At 42.1% G+C, this 25,603-nt stretch overlaps 1 protein-coding gene across 3 annotated transcripts in view; it reads left to right on the top strand.

The window, feature by feature from the left end:
* LOC115197471 (transcriptional enhancer factor TEF-1-like) overlaps window positions 1-25,603 on the top strand; it is a 108,661-nt gene that overhangs the window by 59,780 nt on the left and 23,278 nt on the right. For 2 of the 3 annotated variants that reach the window (XM_029759029.1, XM_029759030.1), the window contains 3 exons: window positions 21,108-21,172; window positions 22,000-22,062; window positions 22,814-22,825. In XM_029759029.1, the coding sequence (XP_029614889.1) occupies window positions 21,108-21,172; window positions 22,000-22,062; window positions 22,814-22,825 (140 nt within the window). The remainder of the gene's footprint in view (window positions 1-21,107; window positions 21,173-21,999; window positions 22,063-22,813; window positions 22,826-25,603) is intronic. The other variant, XM_029759031.1, reaches the window with a different exon arrangement.

Raw genomic sequence — 25,603 nt, 5'->3', positions numbered from 1 at the left:
CATCCTGTCGGGCTGTATCACCGCCTGGTACGGAAGCTGCTCCGCCCATAACCGGAAGGCTCTCCAGAGGGTAGTGAAGTCTGCACAACGCATCACCGGGTGCAAACTACCTGCCCTCCAGGACACCTACACCACCCGATGTCACAGGAAGGCCAAAAAGATCATCAAGGACAACAACCACCCGAGCCACTGCCTGTTCACCCCGCTATCATCCAGAAGGCGAGGTCAGTACAGGTGCATCAAAGCGGGGACCGAGAGACTGAAAAACAGCTTCTATCTCAAGGCCATCAGACTGTTAAACAGCCATCACTAACATTGTAGTAGCTGCTGCCAACATACTGACTCAACTCCACCCATTTAATAATGGAAAAATGTATGTAATCAATTTATCACTAGCCACTTTATATTATATAATGTTTACTTACCCTACATTACTCATCTCTTATGTATATACTGTACACTATACCATCTACTGCATCTTGCCATCTGATGTAATTAAATGTACCACTAGCCACTTTAAACAATGCCACTTTATATAATGTTCTCATACCCTACATTGCTCATCTCATATGTATATACTGTACGCTATACCATCTACTGCATCTTGCCATCTTGATGTAATGTATCACTAGCCACTTTAAACATTGTCACTTCATATAATGTTTTCATACCCTACATTACTCATCTCATATGTATATACTGTACACTATACCATCTACTGCATCTTGCCTATGCCGTTCGGCCATCACTCATTTATATATTTTTATGTACATATTCATATTCATTCCTTTACACTTGTGTGTATAAGGTAGTTGTTGTGAAATTGTTAAGTTCTATTACTTGTTAGATATTACTGCATGGTCAGAACTAGAAGCACAAGCATTTCGCTACACTTGCATTAACACCTGATAACCATGTGTATGTGACAAATACATTTGATTTGATCTATACCCAGAAAGGGCCACGTCATGACAATAATAATTTAAACAAAATGCATAGAGATTGTTATTCAGCGTTCCAAAAGGTTGTGGTATTCAATTCAATTCAAGGGGCTTTATGGGCATGGGAAATCTATGTTAACATTGCCAAAGCAAGTTAAGTAGATAATATACAAAATTGAAATAAACAATAAAAATGAACAGTAAACATTACACTCACAGAAGTTCCAAAAGAATAAAAACATTACAAATGTCATATTATGTGTATATATACAGTGTTGTAATGATGTACAAATGGTTAAAGTACAAAAGGGAAAATAAATAAACATAAATATGGGTTGTATTTACAATGGTGTTTGTTCTTCACTGGTTGACCTTTTCTTGTGGCAACAGGTCACAAATCTTGCTGCTGTGATGGCACACTGTGGTATTTCACCCAGTAGATATGGGAGTTTATCAAAATCTGGTTTGTTTTCGAAATCTTTGTGGATCTGTGTAATCTGAGGGAAATATGTGTCTCTAATATGGTCATACATTGGGCAGGAGGTTAGGAAGTGCAACTCAGTTTCCACCTAATTTTGTGGGCAGTGTGCACATAGCCTGTCTTCTCTTGAGAGCCAGGTCTGCCTACAGCGGCCTTTCTCAATAGCAAGGCTATGCTCACTGAGTCTGTACATAGTCAAAGCTTTCCTTAAGTTTGGGTCAGTCACAGTGGTCAGGTATTCTGCCACTGTGTACTCTCTGTTCAGGGCCAAATAGCATTCTAGTTTGCTCTGTTTTTTTGTTAATTCTTTCCAATGTGTCAAGTAATTATCTTTTTGTTTTCTCATGATTTGGTTGGGTCTAATTGTGTTGCTGTCCTGGGGCTCTGTGGGGTGTGTTTGTGAACAGAGCCCCAGGACCAGCTTGCTTAGGGGACTCTTCTCCGGGTTCATCTCTCTGTAGGTGATGGCTTTGTTATGGAAGGTTTGGGAATCACTTCCTTTTAGGTGGTTGTAGAATTTAACAGCTCTTTTCTGGATTATGCATGCATTATTTGGTGTTCTACGTTGTACACTGAGGATATTTTCTGCATGCAGAGTCTCAATTTGGTGTTTGTCCCATTTTGTGAATTCTTGGTTGGTGAGCGGATCCCAGACCTCACAACCATAAAGGCCAATGGGTTCTATAACTGATTCAAGTATTTTTTATCCAGATCCTAATTGGTATGTCAAATTTTATGTTCCTTTTGATGGCATAGAATGCCTTCTTGCCTTGTCTCTCAGATCGTTCACAGCTTTGTGGAAGTTACCTGTGGCGCTGATGTTTAGGCCAAGTTATGTATAGTTTTTTGTGTGCTCTAGGGCAACGGTGTCTAGATGGAATTTGTGTTTGTGGTCCTGGCGACTGGACCTTTTTTGGAACACCATTATTTTGGTCTTACTGAGATTTACTGTAAAGGCCCAGGTCTGTCGGGGCCCAGGTCTGTCAGGGCCCAGGTCTGGCAGAATCTGTGCAGAAGATCTAGGTGCTGCTCTAGGCCCTTCTTGGTTGGTGACAGAAGCACCAGATCATCAGCAAACAGTAGACATTTGACTTCAGATTCTAGTAGGGTGAGGCCGGGTGCTGCAGACCTTTCTAGTGCCCTCGCCAATTCGTTGATATATATGTTGAAGAGGGTGGGGCTGAAGCTGCATCCCTGTCTCACCCCACAGCTCAGTGGGAAGAAATGTGTGTGTTTTTTTGCCTATTTTAACCGCAGACTTGTTCTTTGTGTACATGGATTTTATAATGTCGTATTTTTTTCCCCAAACACCACTTTCCATCAATTTGTATAGCAGACCCTCATGCCAAATTGAGTCGAAGGCTTTTTTGAAATCAACAAAGCATGAGAAGACTTTGCCTTTGTTTTCGTTTGTTTGTTTGTCAATTAGGGTGTGCAGGGTGATACGTGGTCTGTCATACGATAATTTGGTAAAACGCCAATTTGACATTTGCTCAGTACATTGTTTTCACTGAGGAAATGTACGAGTCTGCTGTTACTGATAATGCAGAGGATTTTCCCAAGGTTGCAGTTGACGCATATCCCACTGTAGTTATTGGGGTCAAATTTGTTTCCACTTTTGTGGATTGGGGTGATCAGTCCTTGGTTCCAAATATTGGGGAAGATGTCAGAGATGAGGATGATGTTAAACAGTTTTAGTATAGCCAATTGGAATTTGTTGTCTGTATATTTGATCATTTCATTGAGGATATCACAGCCCTTTTTGGGTTGGAGGGTTTTTATTTTGTCCTGTAGTTCATTCAAGGTTATTGGAGAATCCAGTGGGTTCTGGTAGTCTTTAATAGTTGATTCTAAGATTTGTATTTGATCATGTATATGCTTTTGCTGTTTGTTCTTTGTTATAGAGTCAAAAAGATTGGAGAAGTGGTTTACCCATACATCTCCATTTTGGATAGATAATTATTCATGTTGTTTGTTTAGTGTTTTCCAATTTTCCCAGAAGTGGTTAGAGTCTATGGATTCTTCAATTACATTGAGCTGATTTCCAATGTGCCTGCCCTTCTTTTTCCGTAAGGTATTTCTGTATTGTTTTAGTGATTCACCATAGTGAAGGCGTAGACTGGTTTTCCGGGTCTATGTTTTTGGTTGGACAGGTTTCTCAATTTCTTTCTTAGATTTTTGCATTCTTTATCAAACCATTTGTCATTGTTGTTCATTTTCTTTGGTTTTCTATTTGAGATTTTTAGATTTGATAGGGAAGCTGTGGGTCCTCTAAGTGTAGGTCGGGGGGGAGGGGTCCTGCAGGTCTGGGGGAGTGTCTCGCATGTCTGGGCTGGGTGTCTATTGATCTGTTGCTCCTGTGTGAAGTGTTGGGGCTGCGTTTCAGAGCGATGTCCTTTAGAGTCTGGGCGAAGGTGGGCACTGCTACCTTGTATAGGTGGCCCTGGTCAAAGAGGCTGTTCAAGTCCAGGGTGGAGTGGTGTGCCAGGAAAACATTTGGTTTTGAGGCACAGTCATGGGAAATACTTGCGTTTACCCACTGTATGGTAGCAGGGGGGAAGTCTTTTCGTGGTAGCAGGGTGGAGATAACCACTAGTGCATTGGGGAAAGTAGAAGAAGCTTTTTCAATTACTCCCTTCAGTGCTGTGGCCACCCTATCCTGCTGTGTCCTCAGGTCATTTGTACCTGTGTGTATTATTATATGGCTAGGTGAACCTAGTTGGTCCTCAGACAGGAGTTCTAGGGCGCGCTGGGTGTTTGGACACCAGAGTTTAGACACTGTGTTTGGGAAAAAGTTTTTTTTTTTCTTGTATAAATTTCCCATTTGAGTCCATAAGGAGTACAATCGGTGTATTGTGTATGTCCTCAGTGGGTGTGGGGGGGGGGTTGTCAGGAGGGCTATCAGGGTGACTGACGGGGGGGTGCTCAGAGTGGGTGAGATTCCCTGGGATTGGGGTTTTTCAATTGTCTGTTCTGCTGTGATGTCAACGCTATGGTCAGGGTCTGGTGTGGACTGTTCTGCTGTGGTGTAAAAACTTTTGTCGGGAGCTGAGGTGGGCTGTTCTGCTGGCTTCTCTGCGTGGGTGGTCACCTCTCTAGTGGGTTGTTCTCTGTCACACGCCATCCCCCTCACCCTCTCCTCCAGCAGTCTGATCCTCTCCTCTAGTGCTCTGTTCTTCTCCTGCTCATGCTTTTTATATTGTTGAAGTTGTCTCACCACAGTCCAGAGTGCAGATATGTCTCTCTCCACCTCAAGCTCTCTGGGTCTGGTTAAGGGGGTGTTGTTGTGCTGGACTGTTGTCTGGGTCTGTGCTGACTGGAGTGTAATCACCTGCTGTTCCAGCTCCACCTGCCTTACCTCCAGCTGGGTGAATTTATCCTTCATTTCAATGAGGGGGTAGTACTCTGTGCTGGGAGGTTGACTTTCCGCTGGGGGTTGCTCGTCTGTGGGGTTATATAATGAAGAGGTCTGGTCTGACACGTTCGGGGTGGGGGTATCTTTCTCAAGGAAGAGCTTCTCCTGCTGGGCTAATTATTTGATTAGGTGAAAGTCCAGCTGAAACTGTTTGGGGTTGCCCTGTACCAATACTGTTCAAGACTTATAGAGATTTATATTAGTTGACTCAGAGTCCTCGTTGTCTAGTATCCTGGGTAGTGTAGTGTACTAGTATAGCACTGGGTTGTGTACTAGTATAGCACTGTGCCATGCCAGGGGATGGTTTGTGTGGAAGATGAGGTTGCTGATGTTCCCATTTTTATAATAGTCAGCAAAAAGTGTCTCTTGATTTTCCATAAGGAGCTTCATTTTGTGATCTTTTCTTGCGTTGTCATTCTTTACATACACAGAGTACTGTATTTTAATTGCATCTGAACAGCGGGATGCAACTTCTAAGGCCTCTCCATTTGGTTGGAGTAGACTGTGCGACTCTCCTGCCATTGTTGGGCTAAAGGGCTTTAACACCTCTCACTTGACACGTCAGTGCTAATTGAAGTTGTATCAAGCTTGGCAGCCTTAATTTAGCATTCAGTCCTTAGAAAGTTGTATTTTATTTATTTATTTCACCAGGTAGGCCAGTTGAGAACAAGTTCTCATTTACAACTGCAACCTGGCCAAGGTAAAGCAAAGCACTGCGACAAAAACAACACAGTTACACATGGGATAAACAAACGTACAGTCAATAACACAATAGAAAAAGCTGTATACAGTGTTTGCAAATGAAGTAAGGAGGTAAGGCAATAAATAGGCCAATAGTGGCGAAGTAATTACAATTTAGACATTTACACTAGAGTGATATAAGTGCAGATGAGGATGTGCAAGTAGAAATACTGGTGTGTAAAAGAGCAGAAAAACAAATATGGGGATGAGGTAGGTAGTTGGTTGGATGGGCTATTTAAAGATGGACTGTGTACAGCTGCAGCGATCGGTAAGCTGCTCTGACAGCTGACGCTTAAAGTTAGTGAGGGAGCTATAAGTCTCCAACTTCAGTGATTTTTGCAATTCGTTCCAGTCATTGGCAGCAGAGAACTGGAAGGAAAGGCGGCCAAAGGAGGTGTTGGCTTTGGGGATGACCAGTGAAATTTACCTACTGGAGCACGTGCTACGGGTGGGTGCTGCTATGGTGACCAGTGAGCTGAGATAAGGCGGAGCTTTACCTAGCGGAGACTTGTAGATGACCTGGAGCCAGTGGGTTTGTCGACGAATATGTAGCGAGGACCAGCCAACGAGAGCATACAGGTTGCAGTGGCGGGTTTATGGGGCTTTGGTGACAAAACGGATGGCACTGTGATAGACTGCATCCAATTTGCTGAGTAGAGTGTTGGAGGCTATTTTGTAAATGACATCGCTGAAGTCGAGAATCGGTAGGATAGTCAGTTTTACGAGGGTATGTTTGGCAGCATGAGTGAAGGAGGCTTTGTTGCGAAAAAGGAAGCCGATTCTAGATTTAACTTTGGATTGGAGATGCTTAAGGTGAGTCTGGATGGAGAGTTTACAGTCTAGCTTGACACCTACCTATAGTTGTCCACGAACCATCCAGAGTAGTGGCCTTTTCTGTAGCTCAGTTGGTAGAGCATGGTGTTTGCAACGCCAGGGTTGTGGGTTCGATTCCCACGGGGGGCCAGCACAGGAAAAAATGTGATGCAAGTCGGGCGGGCGGGTGCGGGCAGCGATTGGTTGAAGAGCATGCATTTTGTTTTACTAGTATTTAAGTGCTGTTGGAGGCCACGGAATGAATATTGTATGGCGTTGAAGCTCGTTTGGAGGTTTGTTAACACAGTGTCCAAAGATGGGCCAGATGTATACAGAATGGTGTCGTCTGCGTAGAGGTGGATCAAAGAATCAACCGCAGCAAGAGCAACATCATTGATATATACAGAGAAAAGAGTCAGCCCGAGAATTGAACCCTGTGGCACCCCCATAGAAACTGCCAGGGGTCCGGACAACAGGCCCTCCGATTTGACACAATGAACTCTATCTGAGAAGTAGTTAGTGAGCCAGGCGAGGCATTAGAGTCATTAGAGAAACCAAGGCTGTTGAGTCTGCCGATAAGAATACGGTGATTGACATAGTCGAAAGCCTTGGCCAGGTCGATGAATACGGCTGCACAGTACTGTCTTTTATCGATGGCGGTTATGATATCGTTTAGGACCTTGAGCGGGGCTGAGGTGCACCCGTGACCAGCTCGAAAAACCAGATTGCATAGCGGAGAAGGTACGGTGGGATTCGAAATGGTCAGTGATCTGTTTGTTCACTTGGCTTTCGAAGACTTTAGAAAGGCAGGGCAGGATGGACATTGGTCTGTAACAGTTTGGGTCTAGAGTGTCTCCCCCCAATGTAATCTAATGCATTTTTCTTCTTGGCTTTGGGAAATAAAATACATACGAAACATTACTCACTCAGTTCCAGGTTGGATGGTGTTTTCAGGTTTCTGTTGTTTTCCAGAGCATTTGCTGTATAGCGTTGGAATAACAATCTTTGGTAGTTGTAAGCCTTCCAGGTGATTCTGTAATTCCGTCCAAAATCAGGTTGTAGGTTTTGATTTTGAGTGAAGGTTATGTTGTGGAGGGTAGCATCCTGTATATGTTCTGACAAAAATCCAAGTTTATCTAACTCAAAATCTATATTTTTTTAAGAACATGCTGAAAAATGCAGGAGCTCATCTGATCATGACCTCTCTCTTTCTCTCTCTCTCTTCCTTTCAAGGTAAAATGGAGTGAATGAGGCTCTTGGCACATCTTTGTTTGTTACCAATGACTCCATGGCCTTCAGAGGTAGAACGTGCTCCAAACAGAGCCTCTCTCCTCACAGGCATGTGTATGTCTAGAGTGTTTTGTTCAGAAAAGAGCACTAGGTGTTCATCTGTAGGTCATTGTGTTAAACTCTCTTCTTATTCCAGGGACAATTTGTACCTTTGAAAGACCTGCTAGATACTTGGTGTGAAGGCCCACACAGAGACAGAAAGACAGGTAATGAGTTAATGGTAACAGAAAGTATCATTGAGATGGGAGGAGAATATGCGAGAGGTCACAACTCTCTTTCATTCTCTCCATCACTGTACAGTATTTGTTTAGACTGACTAATGTACGATATACAGTACATTATGTTTGGTTGAAGTAAACCTTGAAAGGTGAACACATTCATCAGGCATTGTAAGGCCTGCAGGGAGGTCACTTGAGGATGTTTCTATTTTTCCATGTGTGATTTCCAGCATGCTGGTGTAATATTTCCATCCAAGCCTCTGTCAGACCACAGAGAAGACCCAACACACAGGAAGCATGGCTAATTACTCCCATTAAAACCAACCAAAGGCTGCACAAACCAGCACCATTCACTCACACTGACTCTCACTCCTTACCTGTTGGCTGATGGGCCATGAGTTGAAGTAGTAGACCACAGTTAGGGAGAGAGGGAATGTGGTTTTCCTAGAGCGCCTGTCTGCTGTATATATACTTTGCATTCGCACACACACAGGCTTTTTAATTTTGAAAATTGCGATGAATGATAAACCAGGACGTGGTGTGTGGCCTCCCCAGCGTATACTCCAAGTTCATCATAGACGGGGCTGAAGTTTGGAGTCATTCTAAAACCACTGAAGTACTTTATTTTGAGTGGAGGCTACCGGCATCTGCTGTAAAGCAGCCTTCCTAGATGTTCATGCATTAATCTGATTTTGAAAACGTGTGGTCTGGAAGTACCGCTGAAATGGAAATGGTTCTATTAACAAACATCCTCAAAATCCCTGCATGCATACAACAGCGTGCCTTAATCACAATTTTGGAATGTTTCTGCCTTTCATTTCACACGTGTGTGTGCATTACTGTGCTTAGGTTTCCCCAAATTAGCAATTAGAGAAGCAAGAGATGTTTGATATTCCCAGATTGCGTGAGGAAAGTTAAGGGCTTGTAAGCAAGTTGTAATACCTGTTGTATTTGGCGCATGTGACAAATAAAATGTGATTTGATTAATTTGTTCTCATGTGTATGTTTGGCTGACCAGTGGCTCCTTTTGTATAAGGAAGTGCGTTGTGATTGGTGGAGAGTGGAGGCGTCAGACCATCTGACTTTGGCCTTGAAGTCTTTCTCTGGCCCATTCTCTAAATGGGAGTGGGGGGGGGGGGGGGGCTGGGGGATCATAATGTACCGAGTTAAGCGATCTACAATGGGCAGCTGGTCGGGATGTAGTCAGATGTCAGTCTGCCAGGAGTGAGTGAGTGAGTGTGTGTGTGTGTGTGTGTGTGGATGTATTTGTCAGGGGGAGTTACGGCTGCACCCATTGACTGCTCTGAGGGAAACACCTACATTGGAGCTATAGATGGTATCAGACGAAGCTCCCTATCTCCAAGCTAAGGGATTGGTCAGAGCAGCACCATCTGGTTTAGGTACACAGTGCCAAGGCTAGAGCTTTTTGTTCACAACTCTAGGTCTATTTCCTTTCAGGGTTAACAGGTCCAGAAGTAATATACTTTTTGTTTCTTTATCTTACAGTTTGCATGCCTCTTTCGATGCAATACATAAACCTAATATGTCTTAACAACCTTTTTTTACCTTTATTTAACTAGGCAAGTCAGTTAAGAACAAATTCTTATTTTCAATGACTGCCTAGGAACAGTGGGTTAACTGCCTTGTTGAGGGGCAGAACGATAGATTTTTACCTTGTCATCTCGCGGATTCGATCTTGCAACCTGTACGGTTACTAGTCCAACGCTCTAACCACTAGGCTACCCTGCCGCCCCATTTAATCCCCCCCCCCATTTGGTGGACAAATATCTTAGTTTTTTACACATTTTACATATACATTTGACATACATTACCAAACAACCTCTTTAATCCCAACCCTCAGCCACTCTCAGCCCATCCCACCTATCACCATAGACCACCCTTGTTTGGTTTCCATGTGCCATATATTTTTCAATTGTGCTGTGATGTTTTACAATTTTTTTTTATCTTTCTAATCGTATATTATCCACAGATTGTGAGCTAAAGATGAAAACCTTTCCTACGAGTATTATTATATTATTTATTGATTGGTTATGGCTTTCCAGATCGCCCAACACTGCTTTTTCTAAGGTTAATTGTAAGTGTATGTTGTGATTTTTGTTAACCATTCCTGAACCTGTGACCAGAAACAAGCTACATAGGGGCAATACCAGAATAAGTGATCTATTGATTCTGTCTCTTCGTAAACAAAATCTACAGAGCTGAGATTGTTGTATGCCCCATATACAGTTGACGTCGGAAGTTTACATACACTTAGGTTGGAGTCCTTAAAACTCGTTTTTCAACCACTCCACAAATTTCTTGTTAAAAAACTATAGTTTTGGAAAGTCGGTTAGGACATCTACTTTGTGCATGACACAAATAATTTTTACAACAATTTTTTACAGACAGATTATTTTACTTATAATTCACTGTATCACAATTCCAGTGGGTCAGAAGTTTACATACACTAAGTTGACTGTGCCTTTAAACAGCTTGGAACATTTCAGAAAATTATGTCATGGCTTTAGAAGCTCCTGATAGGCTAATTGACATCATTTGAGTCAATTGGAGGTGTACCTGTGAATGTATTTCAAGGCCTACCCTCAAACTCAGTGCCACTTTGCTTGACATCATGGTAAAATCAAAAGAAATCAGCCAAGACCTCAGAAAAAAATGGTAGACCTCCACAAGTCTGGTTCATCCTTGGGAGCAATTTCCAAACGCCTGAAGGTACCACGCTCATCTGTACAAACAATAGTACGCAAGTATAAACACCATGGGACCACACAGCCATCGAGACGCGTTCTGTCTCCTAGAGATGAACGTACTTTGATGAGAAAGTGCAAATCAATCCCAGAACAACAGCAAAGGACCTTGTGAAGATGCTGGAGGAAACAGGTACAAAAGTATCTATATACTTTTGTCCTATATCGACATAACCTGAAAGGCCACTCAGCAAGGAAGAAGCCACTACTCCAAAACTGCCATAAAAAAAGCCAGACTACGGTTTGCAACTGCACATGGGGACAAAGATTGTACTTTTTGGAGAAATGTCCTCTGGTCTGTTGAAACAAAAATAGAACTGTTTGGCCAGAATGACCATTGTTATGTTTGGAGGAAAAAGGGGGAGGCTTGCAAGCTGAAGAAAACCATCCCATCCGTGAAGCACGGGGGTGGCAGCATCATGTTGTGGGGGTGCTTTGCTGCAGGAGGGACTGGTGCAATTCACAAAATAGATGGCATCATGAGGCAGGAAAATTTTGTGGATATATTGAAACAACATCTCAAAACATCAGTCAGGAAGTTAAAGCTTGGTCGCAAATGGGTCTTCCAAATAGACAATGACCCCAAGCATACTTCCAAAGTTGTGGCAAAATGGCTTAAGGACAACAAAGTCAAGGTATTGGAGTGGCCATCACAAAGTCCTGACCTCAATCCCATAGAAATTTTGTGGGCAGAACTGAAAAAGTGTGTGCGAGCAAGGAGGTCTACAAACCTGACTCAGTTACACCAGCTCTGTCAGGAGGAATGGGCCAAAATTCACCCAACTTATTGTGGGAAGCTTGTGGAAGGCTACCCAAAACATTTGACCCAAGTTTAACAATTTAAAGGCAATGCTACCAAATACTAATTGAGTGTATGTAAATGTCTGACCCACTGGGAATGTGATGAAAGAAACAAAAGCTGAAATAAATCATTCTCTCTACTATTATTCTGACATTTCACATTCTTCAAATAAAGCGGTGATCCTAACTGACCTAAAACAGGGAATGTTTACTAGGATTAAATGTCAGGAATTGTGAAAAACTGTATTTGGCTAAGGTATATGTAATCTTCCGACTTCAACTGTGTATAGCATTCTGTTGGTGGCAAGAATTTTATATAATAATTTAAATTGAAAAACTCAAGTGTAGTCAAGTGTAGTTTTTTTTGTACCAGTTGTGCCATGGAATTGGTACATCGAAAAAAATCTCGCAGCTGTCAACATTTTTGTCCTCTGATGAAACTGGTATATTTTTCTATTTATGCCAGTTCCTTTCAGCCAATTTTGTATCTTTAATATATGGCAGGCAAAGAAGTTCCCTACCTTCTCCCTTTTCCACTTGCCTCCTCCATTTTTGTGGTAGTGCTGCAATCAGTTGGTTGTAAATTTGGATTGAGCAGATATTCCCATATATTTTCAATAACTGCAAATGTGACATAACTCCTCCATTTCTATTCATAATATCATTAATAAATATAATAAAACTTTTTTTTTTAAATCCATAAAGAATGTTTTTTTTATTAATCAATATATTTGAGTTTAACCATAACTTTTGTTGTAATATTTGTTATATCTTTTCTGGAGGATTAAACTGAATTTGTAACCTGCTTTGTATGGCTTGTTTAAGAAAGGACAATACATTAAACAAAATTTCATTTTCAATTAGTCAGAAATGAGAAGTTGTAATCTGTATGAAGTTAAAAAAGCAATTTTTTAACAAAGGATGAGCTTTTCATAATAATCTACTGAAGAACCATTTTGGGTTTAAGTATAACTTATGTATGAGTGAAACTTTTCGTGAGAGCTTTAAGCTTTAATATTTAATAATTTTAGCCCCCCAAACTCATATTTATTATATAAATAGGCACGTTTAATTTTGTCTGACTTAGCATTCCAAATAAAATGAAATATATTTCTCATATGATTTTAAAAACGAATCATCTGGAGTAGGCAATGTCATTAGTAAGTAAGTAAACTGTGATAGGACCAAAGAGATAATCAATGTAATTTTTCAAAAAATATACAAGTATTTACCTCTCCATGGTTGCAAAATCTAATCTATTTTTGCTAACTTTCTATTGAAATTAATTGTGGTAAGCTAATTTATATTTTTTGAGATGTGAATACCAAGTATGTCTACTTCACCATCCACCCATTTTATTGGTAACCTACAAGGTAGTGTAAACACTGTATTTTTTAAATATCCAATACGTAATATGGTCTTAACATACTTGCCATTTGTTGGTCACCTGTTTCATAGGTTTCTGAAGCTTTACGGTCTCTTATCACATGGGTGGTTGTATTATTCCCATACCAGACCACATCCCAAGGTAGCCCTCTGTGTTTGTGTGTGAAAATATGGAGACCAGACCAGACAGCGCCCAGGGGATGGAGCTGGACTGGAGTAAAGATACAGCAACTTTAGCCATGGTAGTGTTCAAGTGCATAGTAGTTATAGCGCTTCTCTCCCGTCTCCCCCGTCTCTCCCTAGCCAGCCAGGGACCTCCCACTGAAAGGCTGGCTTTAGGCTTTTGTGATGCTAATGTGAGCCTGAGACCCTTGAGTCATCCATCATGGCCGGCGGGACAGCTAGGCTATTGTCCAGAGGATTTGGGTCTCTCCTGCACTCACTCCGCGCAGCCGGGAGACAGGGGCCTGCCTGGGGCCCAGTGCATTCTGGGAAGGGGGAGTAAAGAGGAAAGGATTAGGGCGCCAGTCGCTATGTAAATATGGGCTAATCAGAGAGCTATGGAAGGAGGGTGCGTGGCTGTGACGAGTTAGCGCACTGGACCAAAAGACAAGGCATTTTATTGTACATGGACATATTTTTGTAATTTGTAATGTTGGGAGTCAATACTTTTGAAGTTGCTAGCCTCCCTACCTTGATAGCAACATGCAGCAAACGGATGGAACAGTACAATACTGAGGGCAGATACTTTAATTGGTTCAAGATTTAATTGTATAAGCGATACATTATTTGGTTTTCATGCCATTTTTAAGTCAGGAACAAGCCAAGTCACAGTTGTCTTTCCTGATGGCTGTGATTCACAATGACACAATGAAACATCTCTGAGAAATGCCTTTAAATTTATTGATATGATGCTGGAAACAGCTCATATTACCTGGCAGTAGAAATGTATGGAGTAAGGTTTAATGGTAAAAACCACATGAAGGGTGCAGTGAATGAGTGTATGAGTGATCCTCATGTTGTCAGAATGCCAGAGTGTTCTCTGGGGTCCTCGTACATCACCGTGTTCTACTGCAGAGCCTCGTGGGAGTGTGGTCAGTGTGGGAAAGGAAATGAGTGTTAAAAAGATCTCAGCTGAGAGACGTGCTGTAAACAAGAAAAGCACTTTTTAATACTGTTACCAACAAAAAATAACTTTGACGCATATCAGCTACAGGCATCAAGCTCTCTGGAATGTGCCAGTTGTCAGTGGTGGGTCATGATAAAGTACCTTTCTCTGGTTATGTTGTGTGTGTGTGTGGTGTTGTGTTTCTGCCCTGACCTCTACCCCCTGGCTTTAATCAGTAGGGCTGAGGCCGGGTTGAAGTGAGTCAGTGTGGGTCAGGGTCCTGCTCCATCCATCAGCCTGGTCAGTGGAACACAGAACTGCCCACACACACTATCAACTGTCAAGTGGTATTGCAGCAGTCTGCTGATCAGGCAAACCAGAGTAATGAGAGCTTTAACCTGTTAGGGCTAGGGGGCAGTATTTACACGGCCGGATAAAAAACGTACCCAATTTATCTGGTTACTACTCCTGCCCAGTAACTAGAATATGCATATAATTATTGGCTTTGGATAGAAAACACCCTAAAGTTTCTAAAACTGTTTGAATGGTGTCTGTGAGTATAACAGAACTCATAAGGCAGGCAAAAACCTGAGAAGATTTCATGCAGGAAGTGGCCTGTCTGACAAGGTGTTGTTCTTCTTGCCTCTGTTTATTGAAGACTGAGGATCTTTGCTGTAACGTGGCACTTCCTACGGCTTCCATAGGCTCTCAGAGCCCGGGAAAAAGCTGAACGATATCGAGGCAGCCTCTGGCTGAAACACATTATCGCCTTTGACAAGTGGCCGATCAGAGGACAAAGGGCTTAGGCGCGTGCCCGAGTCGACCCCGTGATTTATTTTCTTTCGTCTGTTTACCTAATTGCAGATTCCCGGTCGGAATATTATCGCTTTTTTACGAGAAAAATGGCATAAAAATTGATTTTAAACAGCGGTTGACATGCTTCGAAGTACGGTAATGGAATATTTAGAAATCTTTTGTCACGAAATGCGCCATGCGCGTGACCCTTATTTACCATTCGGATAGTGTCTTGAACGCACGAACAAAACGCCGCTGTTGGAACATAACTATGGATTATTTGGGACCAAACCAACATTTGTTATTGAAGTAGAAGTCCTGGGAGTGCATTCTGACGAAGAACACCAAAGGTAATCAAACTTTTCTAATAGTAAATTGGAGTTTGGTGAAGGCTAAACTTGCTGGGTGTCTAAATAGCTAGCCCTGTGATGCCGGGCTATCTACTTAGAATATTGCAAAATGTGCTTTCACCGAAAAGCTATTTTAAAATCGAACATATCGAGTGCATAGAGGAGTTCTGTATCTATAATTATTAAAATAATTGTTATGCTTTTTGTGAACGTTTATCGTGAGTAATTTAGTAAATTGTTAGTAAATTCGCCGGAAGTTTGCGGGGGGTATGCTAGTTCTGAACGTCACATGCTAATGTAAAAAGCTGTTTTTTGATATAAATATGAACTTGATTGAACAAAACATGCATGTATTGTATAACATAATGTCCTAGGGTTGTCATCTGATGAAGATCATCAAAGGTTAGTGCTGCATTTAGCTGTCTTCTGGGTTTATGTGACATTATATGCTAGCTTGAAAAATGGGTGTCTGGCTGGGTACTTCTGGCTGGGTACTCTGCTGACATAATCTAATGTTTTGCTTTCGTTGTAAAGCCTTTTTGAAATCGGACAGTGTGGTTAGATTAACGAGAGTCTTGTCTTTAAAATGGTGTAAAATAGTCATATGTTTGAGAAATTTAAGTAATAGCATTTCTAAGGTATTTGAATAACGCGCCACAGGATTCCACTGGCTGTTACGTAGGTGGGACGATTTCGTCCCGCCGGCCCTAGAGAGGTTAACGTCTTACATCTAGATGTTCCGCTAGCGGAACGCCTCGCCAATATCCAATGATAGAGCGTGGCGCGAATTACAAACTCCTCAAAAATCCCAAAACTTCAATTTTTCAAACATATGACTATTTTACACCATTTTAAAGACAAGACTCTACTTTATCTAACCACATTGTCCGATTTCAAAAAGGCTTTACAACGAAAGCAAAACATTAGATTATGTCAGCAGAGTACCCAGCCAGAAATAATCAGATACAGAACTCCTTTATGCAATCGCGGTGTCCGATTTTAAAATAGCTTTTCGGTGAAAGCACATTTTGCAATATTCTGAGTAGATAGCCCGGCCGTCATGGCTAGCTATTTTGACACCCACCAAGTTTGGCACTCACCAAACTCAGATTTACTATAAGAAAAATTGGATTACCTTTGCTGTTCTTCGTCAGAATGCACTCCCAGGGCTTCTACTTCAACACCCAATGTTGTTTTGGTTCCAAATAATCCATAGTTATGTCCAAATAGCGGCGTTTTGTTCTTGCGTTCAAGACACTATCCGAAGGGTGACGCGCCTGCGCGTATCGTGACAAAATATTTCAAAATATTCCATTACCGTACTTCGAAACATGTCAAACACTGTTTAAAATCTGTTTGAAATGCGATTTTTCTCGTAAAATAGCGATAATATTCCGACCGGGAGACGTTGTATCCGTTCAAATACTGAAAGAAGAAAATGGTGTCTTCACATGCACGCGCGCACCTCGTGTCATTGTTCTCAGATCGACCACTTTCCAAATCCCCTACTGTTTTTTGCCCAGGGACTGCAGAGTCATCATTCCCCGTTCTGGCGCCTTCTGAGAGCCTATGGGAGCCTTAGAAAATGTCACGTTACAGCAGAGATACTCTATTTTCCATAAAGAGGCTATAGAAGGACAAGAAATGGTCAGAGAGGGCACTTCCTGTATGGAATCTTCTCAGGTTTTGGCCTGCCATATGAGTTCTGTTATACTCACAGACACCATTCAAACAGTTTTAGAAACTTTGGGGTGTTTTCTATCCAAATCAAATTATATGCATATTCTAGTTTCTGGGCAGGAGTAATAACCAGATTAGATCGGGTAAGTTTTTTATCCGTCCGTGAAAATACTGCCCCCTATCCTAAACAGGTTAACCTCTCTAGGGTATGTGGGACGAAATCGTCCCACCTACTCAACAGCCAGTGGAATCCCGTGGCGCGATATTCAAATACCTTAGAAATGCTATTACTTCAATTTCTCTAACATATGACTATTTTACACCATTTTAAAGACAAGACTCTCGTTAATCTAACCACACTGTCCGATTTCAAAAAGGCTTTACAATGAAAGCAAAACATTAGATTATGTCAGCAGAGTACCCAGCCAGAAATAATCAGACACCCATTTTTCAAGCTAGCATATAATGTCACAAAAACCAAAACCACAGCTAAATGCAGCACTAACCTTTGATCTTCATCAGATGACACTCCTAGGACATTATGTTATACAATACATGCATGTTTTGTTCAATCAAGTTCATATTTATATCAAAAACCAGCTTTTTACATTAGCATGTGACGTTCAGAACTAGCATACCCACCGCAAACTTCCGGTGAATTTACTAAATTACTCACAATAAACGTTCACAAAAAACAACAATTATTTTAAGAATTATAGATACAGAACTCCTCTATGCACTCGATATGTCCGATTTTAAAATAGCTTTTCGGTGAAAGCACATTTTGCAATATTCTAAGTAGATAGCCCGGCATCACAGGGCTAGCTATTTAGACACCCAGCAAGTTTAGCATTCACCAAAGTCAGATTTACTTGGTGTGTTTGGACCATGATAGTTCATTGGTGATTGGCCCTCCTTTTCTATTTCCTGTTTGGCCTTCCTTTTCCTATGGTCCACGATCAGCTCCTTTGTCTTGCTCACATTGAGAGAGAGGTTGTTGTCCTGGCACCACACTGCCAGGTCTCTGACCTCCTCCCTATAGGCTGTCTCATTGTTGTCGGTGATCAGGCCTACCACTGTTGTGTCATCAGCAAACTTAATGATGGTGTTAGAGTCGTGCTTGGCCACCTTGTGGTGGGTGAACAGGGAGTAGCAGAGAGAACAGTCTATGGAGGGGACTAAGCGCGCACCCCTTAGGGGCCCTAGTGTTGAGGATCAGCATGGCAGATGTGTTGTTGCCTAACCTTACCACTTGGGGGCAGGCCGTCAGGAAGTCCAGGATCCAGTTGCAGAGGGAGGTGTTTAGTCCCAGGGTCCTTAGCTTAGTGATGAGTTATGTGGGTACTATGGTGTTGAATGCTGAGCTGTAGTCAATGAACAGCATTCTCACATAGGTTTTCCTTTTGCCCAGGTGGGAAAGGGCAGTGTGGAGTGCGACTGTGTGAATGTGACTGTGGGGCGGTATGCAAATTGGAGTGGGTCTAGGGTTTCTGGCATGATGGTTTTGATGTGAGCCATGACCATCCTTTCAAAGCACTTCATGGCTACCGACGTGAGTGCTACGGGGCGGTAATCATTTAGGCAGGTTACTTTTGCTTTCTTGGGCACTATGGTGCTCTGTTTGAAACATGTAGGTATTACAGACTCAGTCAGGGAGAGGTTGAAAATATCAGTGAAGACACTTGCAAGTTGATCCATGCATGCTTTGAGTACACATCCTGATAATCCGTCTGGCCCCGTGGCTTTGTGAATGTTGACCTGTTTAAAGGTATTGCTCACATCGGCTACGGTGAGTGTGATCACACAGCTGTCCGGAACAGCTGGTGCTCTCATGCATAATTCAGTGTTGCTTGCCTCGAAGCGAGCATAAAAGGCGTTTAGCTCGTCTGGCAGGCTTGCGTCACTGGGCAGCTCACGGCTGGGTTTCCTTTTGTAGTCCGTAATAGTTTTCAAGCCTTGCCACATCCAACAAGAGTCAGAGCTGGTGTAGTAGGATTCAGTCTTAGTCCTGTATTGACACTTTGCCTGTTTGATGGTTTGCCTGAGGATTTAGCGGGATTTCTTGTAAGAGTCTGGATTAGTGTCCCGCTCCTTGAAAACGTCAGCTCTAGCCTTTAGCTCGTTGCGAATGTTGGCTTCTGGTTCGGATATGTACGTACGGTCACTGTGGGGGCGACGTCGTCGATGCACTTATTGATGAAGCCGGTGACTGAGGTGGTATACTCCTCAATGCCATTGGATGAATCCCGGAACATGTTCCAGTCTGTGTTAGCAAAACAGTCCTGTAGCGTAACATCTACGTCATCTGACCACTTCCGTATTGAGCGAGTCACTGGTACTTCCTGTTTTAGTTTTTGCTTGTAAGCAGGAATCAGGAGGATATTGTGGTCAGATTTGCCATATGGAGGGCGAGGGAGAGCTTTGTACGTGTCTCTGTGTGTGGAGTAAAGGTGGTCGAGTTTTTTTCCCTCTGGTTGCACATTTGACATGCTAGTAGAAATGAGGTACAACAGATTTAAGTTCGCCTCCATTAAAGTCCCCGGCCACTAGGGGCGCTACTTCTGGATGAGCATTTTCTTGTTTGCTTATGGCCTTATACAGCTCGTTGAGTGCGGTCTTAGTGCCAATCATCGGTTTGTGGTGGTAAATAGACGGCTCGTGTGGCCTACAGCTTATCATGAGGTATTCTATCTCAGGCGAGCAATACCTTGAGACTTCTTTAATATTAGACTTCGCGCACCAGCAGTTATTTACAGCTGCTCTGTCCTGCTGATGCACAGAGAAGCCAGTCAGCTCTATATTATCTGTGTCATCGTTTAGCCACGACTCGGTAAAACATAAGATATTACAGTTTTTAATGTCCTGTTGGTAGGATAGTCTTAATCGTATATCATCCAGACGCCATTTTAGGTTCTCTGTTGTGTGCCTCTGATTGAAGATTAAATCCTAGTACAAATGTGAGGAATGACAGCATGTTCATCGATGTCCAACATTCTGTTGTTAATGCCACGTATGGTGTTTGAGAGCTTGCACTTTGTACTTGCAAGAGCAATCATTGTACAATTTCTCCATCAGCTCATCACTGTTTTTGGTAAAAACATTGTTTGGCCTTTATGATGATGATGATCGGGACCAATCTGTTAGTGGTAGTCTGGTGATGACTGCACTGTGATTTTAATTTAATAAAACGTTTTCAGTTAGGGATTTTTTCAAAATGTTAACGATCCCAAATTCGTTTAGATGTTTAAACGTCACACCTCTACAGTAGTACCTGTAGACGTCCATTGTATTCTGGTCTAACACTGCTAGTAATAGGCTCCAATACGTTCCCCACCATTTCTCCTGCTTTTGAGGGATCATGGAAGGAGATATTGTCTAGTTGATATTTGCAAGGCATTTGAATAAGATGGGGGTTTTTCTAAGTGTTTTCAGAGAGAACTAATTTGAATGTATGTTTCACATGCAGTAATGACATTAATTGGCTGGTTTTATAGAGAAAACAAGCACAGCAGGGATTTGTGATGGACCTGATTTTGAACAAGGTTTCAGAAAAAAGCTGAGTGAAATAGAGCAGTGTTACCTCTTTGAAACGTTTGACTATAATAATGTCCATCAGTGCAGAACCTTCTCTGTCTTGGCTCTTTTCTGGCAGTGCAATCTTTTTGTCTAGCTCTGAAAATAAAGATTAGCTTACTCAACTCATAGTGGGCTATCTTATGAGTATCATGGGGGAGGGATTTTCTTGGTTTGGTCTGTTAGGTTGAGGGTCTTTAATCTTCTCCCTCTCTTTCTCCTTCCCTCCCTCCATCCCTCTCGCTCTCTCCCTCCCTCTCACTCTTTCCTTCACCCTCTCTCTCCCTCTCTCTTGTTTAGCACGCCTGCCAAGTCCTGCTGAGCGTGTTTGCAAGCTGGTGAAAAGAATGAATTATTCAGCAGTAAGCATGCTTACAGCTGGCCGTTTTGCGGCCTTTGATCTGGGGATTGGGCGTCTGCATGAATGCCCATATTGTCATGTTATGTGTACACGATTGAGAGTAGGGAGGCCCCAGCATGGGCGGCGGGAGATTACAGTGCGAGCCTGCTGGGAGTAGGGTCACACCACTATATCCCCCAGATGCTGTTTGTTCGGCCGAGGTCACATGTTGTCCGCCTGTCCGTGTGGCCTTAACACAATGGTCCCCTCCAAGTGAACGAGGGTTAGGGTTAGTCTCCCCCACCAGGCCCCCTCCACATATACCCACCTGTCTAGAGTGGACACAAAAGTCAGGGGGCCACTACCTACACACCCAGACTGCTATCTTAGTGCTTTGTTTCTTCCCTCAGGTCGCAATGAATTGATAGCAAGATACATCAAACTAAGAACGGGAAAGACAAGGACAAGAAAGCAGGTAAGAGGACTGCCTTTCCCATATGAGTTTTCTCTTTTTTTTGTGGCAAGGGGGGAATGGTATGGACGTGGCCAATGGCGTGGTCTCCGAACTCAAAATATCAGAGTCCCTCCTCTTGGCCACAGAGACAAAATGTTGCCATTTTAAAACAAATTTCCTGCAATTCTACACATTTCAGTTTACACTGAAAATGTTTTACCCAACCTATTTTTTATTTCTCTCTCTCTCTATCTCTCTCTCTCTCTATATATATATATATATATTTATATAATTAGTATTACTTAAAACATTTATCACATTTTCTGGCGTGGCGGCAACGATTTAGCAATGGCTGCACACCGCTGCTAAATGAATATAGGGGAAACACTGACTCAGATATGCTGTGTACTGTGTAATGAAACCTGAACCACTCACTGTCCAATCCCTGAAGTACTCACTCACTGTCCAATCCCTGATGTACATACTCACTCACTGTCCAATCCCTGATGTACACACATTGCCATTTTCTGTGCAGCCCTTAGAGGGTGCTGGAATGCAGGTCATCTGACGCCACAGGCCGAACTCAGACACTTTGAGCTGTGTGGCTATGCATAGAATCAAAACAGGTCTCCTATTGAAGAATGTTTTTGCATGATGCATAGCACTTGATGTCAAAAGACCACAGGTGTTTTTTCACTGTTGAATCTTAGCCAGAGAGAAATGTGGAGGTATACAGGGCGCTGGCAGCAGTTGTCAAGGGAGGAGTGTGTGCCCCCAGTGGCGGGGTTAGGCCCGCTTTCTTTTCATCTCCATAGTAACAGTCTGTTCCCTTGTCTCCCTCCCAACAGGTCTCCAGTCACATTCAGGTTCTTGCCAGACGGAAATCTCGGGAGTTTCACACCAAGCTAAAGGTAAGAGCTACTGCCTACTGCACTGTTTGTGTAGCTTCCTGTTTCTGTTGCCGTGGTGACAGGTGGGATGCATCTAAGATTCCTCACATCTGATATTCCTGTTTAGCATTCGATGGGCTAGTCCCAGACTTCCCCGTGTTGTGCTCTGTTTCTTATTGCTTCCTGTAACTAACAAAATAATAGCGGAACTGAACTCTCTTTGCAATGTAATAGTTCTTCACTCTTTGTCACTGATCAAGGATTTAATTGTATGTTCAGTTTCATAATATTTCATTAAACAGTGTTGTACAATGCAAATCTCTTCCGTCAACTTGCAAGAAAATACTGAAATGTATTTTTTTTTAGATATATACATTTTGATCCCGAAAATCGATTTCACAATGTTCTCAGTGCATGACGTTAGGACAGCAAGCTACTGACAGCAAATTCAGGCAGCGTACTGCCAGGACGTGTTCGCTGTTGATTGTACAGTAGATGAGCTAGCAGTCAGCCAGAAGTTATGACCTTATTATCGCTTAACATTGAAGCTGTTCGTGCAGGTTCAGCTTGCAGGCCGGCTTGCATGGCCTATGTTTGCAAGGTCATGCTTTACATACCACTGTCAATACCTCCCATTTCATCTCTAACTATCTGAACATTATCATCATCCTATGTTGTAATACAGACACTAGTTAGCCTTGTCCAAATAGTGAAGTATACAGGTGATAAGTGGCCTGTAAGAGTAAAACCACTCTCATCTCTTTGCATTCAGGTCATATGTATGGTAAGTACCACCCTCAATATACTGTACTGTTGGCTGTGCTTCAGGCCCGTCTGTACAGCTTGATGTGAAGGTGTCCCTGCTCTTAGACCCATAGTGTTGTGTTCTGCTGCGGAAGGCCTATGTACTGTGTAATGTATGTCCTGTGTGTATCTATCACCAGCAGCTACTGCGTATGCTCCATCTCAGTGCATCGTCATTGCCAGCATGCTCATCCTCTCCCAAGGATTCTTTCATTCAAATGGCAGTGAGGCAAAACATTAACCCACGCTTACACAAATACATACAGTACCAGTCAAAAGTTTGGACACACTTACTCATTCCAGGGTTTTTCTTTATTTTGACTATTTTCTACATTGTAGAATAATAGTGAATACATCAAAACTATGAAATAACACATATAGAATCATGTTGTAACCAAAAAAGTGTAAAACAAGATTCTTGAAAGTAGCCACCCTTGTAGCAACCCTTGCTTTGCACACTCTTGGCATTCCCTCAACCAGTTTCATGAGGTACTCACCTGGAATGCATTTCAATTAACAGGTGTGCCTTGTTAACCTGTTGGGGCTAGGGGGCAGTATTTTCACGGCCGGATGAAAAACATACCCAATTTAAACAGGTTACTACTCTGTCCCATAAACTAGAATATGCATATTATTAGTAGATTTGGATAGAACACACTTTGAAGTTTCTAAAACTGTTTGAATGGTGTCTGTGAGTATAACAGAACTCATATGGCAGGCAAAAACCTGAGAGAAATCCAAGCAGGAAGTGGGAAGTCTGGTGCTTGTAGTCCTTTCAAGTGATTGCCTTGACTGTATACAGTGAGTTAGGGTTCATTTTGCACTTCCTAAAGCTTCCACTAGATGTCAGCAGTCTTTAGAACAGTGTTTGAAGATTCTATGGTGAATTTGAAGGGAATACCAGCTGTGGTAAACTGGGAGCGAGCTGAGTTCATATTCAATGCTAAAGAGAACGTATAGGTCCGGTTGGAATTTTATTCAAGATATATGATAAAAGCAACCTAAAGATTGATTCTATACATCGTTTGACATGTTTCTACAAACTGTAGTATAACTTTTTTGACTTTGCGTCTGGACTAAGTAAGCACGCGAACCTAACGCGCGAACAAAATGGATTATTTGGAAATGAACTTTATCGAACATTTATTGTGGAGCTGTGATTCCTGGGAGTACCTTCTGATGAAGATAATCAAAGGTAAGTGAATATTTATAATGTAATTTGTTAGTTTTATTGACTCCAAGATGGCGGTTTTCTGTTTGCTAGTTGTTAGTGTCATCTGGGCTGTACTCAGATTATTGCAAATTGTGCTTTCGCCGTGAACCTTTTTTGAAATTGGACAACGTGATTACATTTAGGAGAGGTGTATCTATAATTCTGTGCATAACACTTCTATATTGATCAATGTTTACGATGAGAATTTACGTACTGTGTGCTCATTGTGCTGATTCACCAGTAGGTTTGGAGAGAAAACATTTCTCAACATTACACGCCAAGGTAAAATTCTGTTTTTGGATATAAATATGAACATTATCGAGCAAAACATATATGTATTGTCTAACATAATGTCCTAGGAGTGTCATCTGATGAAGATCGTCAAAGGTTAGTGCTTCATTTAGCTGTGTTTTGGGTTTTTGTGATGCATCTAGTTGCTTGGAAATGGCTGTGTGGTGTTTCTTGTGAAGTTTGTCCTAACATAATCTAACTTTATGCTTTCGCCGTAAAGCCTTTTTGAAATCGGACAATGTGGTTAGATTAATGAGAAGTTTATCTTTAAAATGGTGTAAAATAGTTGATTGTTTGAGAAAATGGAATTATGAAATTTTAGCTGTTTTAAATTTGGCGCTCTGATTTTCCACTGGCTGTTGTCAAACTCAATCCCGTTAACGGCATGAGAACGGGAAGGGGTCCCATAGAGGTTAAAAGTTTATTTGTAGAATAATGCATAATGCATTTGAGCTAATCAGTTGTGTTGTGACAAGGTAGGGGTGATATACAGAAGATAGCCCTATTTGGTAAAAGAGTCCATATATAAGTCCATATTATGGCAAAAACAGCTCAAATAAGCAAAGAGAAATGACAGACCATCATTACTTTAAGACATGAAGGTCAGTCAGTACGGAACATTTCAAGAACTTTGAAAGTTTCTTCAAGCGTAGTCACAAAAACCATCAAGCACAATGATGAAACTGGCTCTCATGAGGACCGCCACAGGAAAGGAAGACCCAGAGTTACCTCTGCTGCAGAGGATAAGTACATTAGAGTTAACTGCACCTCAAATTGCAGGCCAAATAAATGCTTCAGAGTTCAAATAATAAAAAGACACTTGCTTGGGCCAAGAAACATGAGCAATGGACATTAGATTGGTGGAAATCTGTCCTTTGGTCTGATGAGTCCAAATTTGAGATTTCTTTATTACAACTGCCATGTCTTTGTGAGACGCACAGTAGGTGAACGGATGATCTCCGTATGTGTGGTTCCCACTGTGAAGCATGGAGGAGGAGGTGTGATGGTGTGGGGGTGCTTTGCTGTTGACACTGTTTGTGATTTATTTAGAATTCAAGGCACTCTTAATCAGCATGGCCACCACAACATTCTGCAGCGATACGCCATCCCATCTGGTTTGCGCTTAGTCGGACTTTCATTACTTTTTCAACGGGACAATGACCGTAAACACACCTCCAGGCTGTTTAAGGGCTATTTGGCCAAGGAGAGTGATGGAGTGCTGCATCAGATGACCTGGCCTCCACAATCACCTAA

The sequence above is a fragment of the Salmo trutta genome, chromosome 7 (genome assembly GCF_901001165.1).
Source record: "Salmo trutta chromosome 7, fSalTru1.1, whole genome shotgun sequence".
NCBI lineage: Eukaryota > Metazoa > Chordata > Actinopteri > Salmoniformes > Salmonidae > Salmo > Salmo trutta.
The sequence above is the reverse complement of the archived record's forward strand: the minus strand, read 5'-3'. Positions and strand labels throughout refer to the sequence as shown.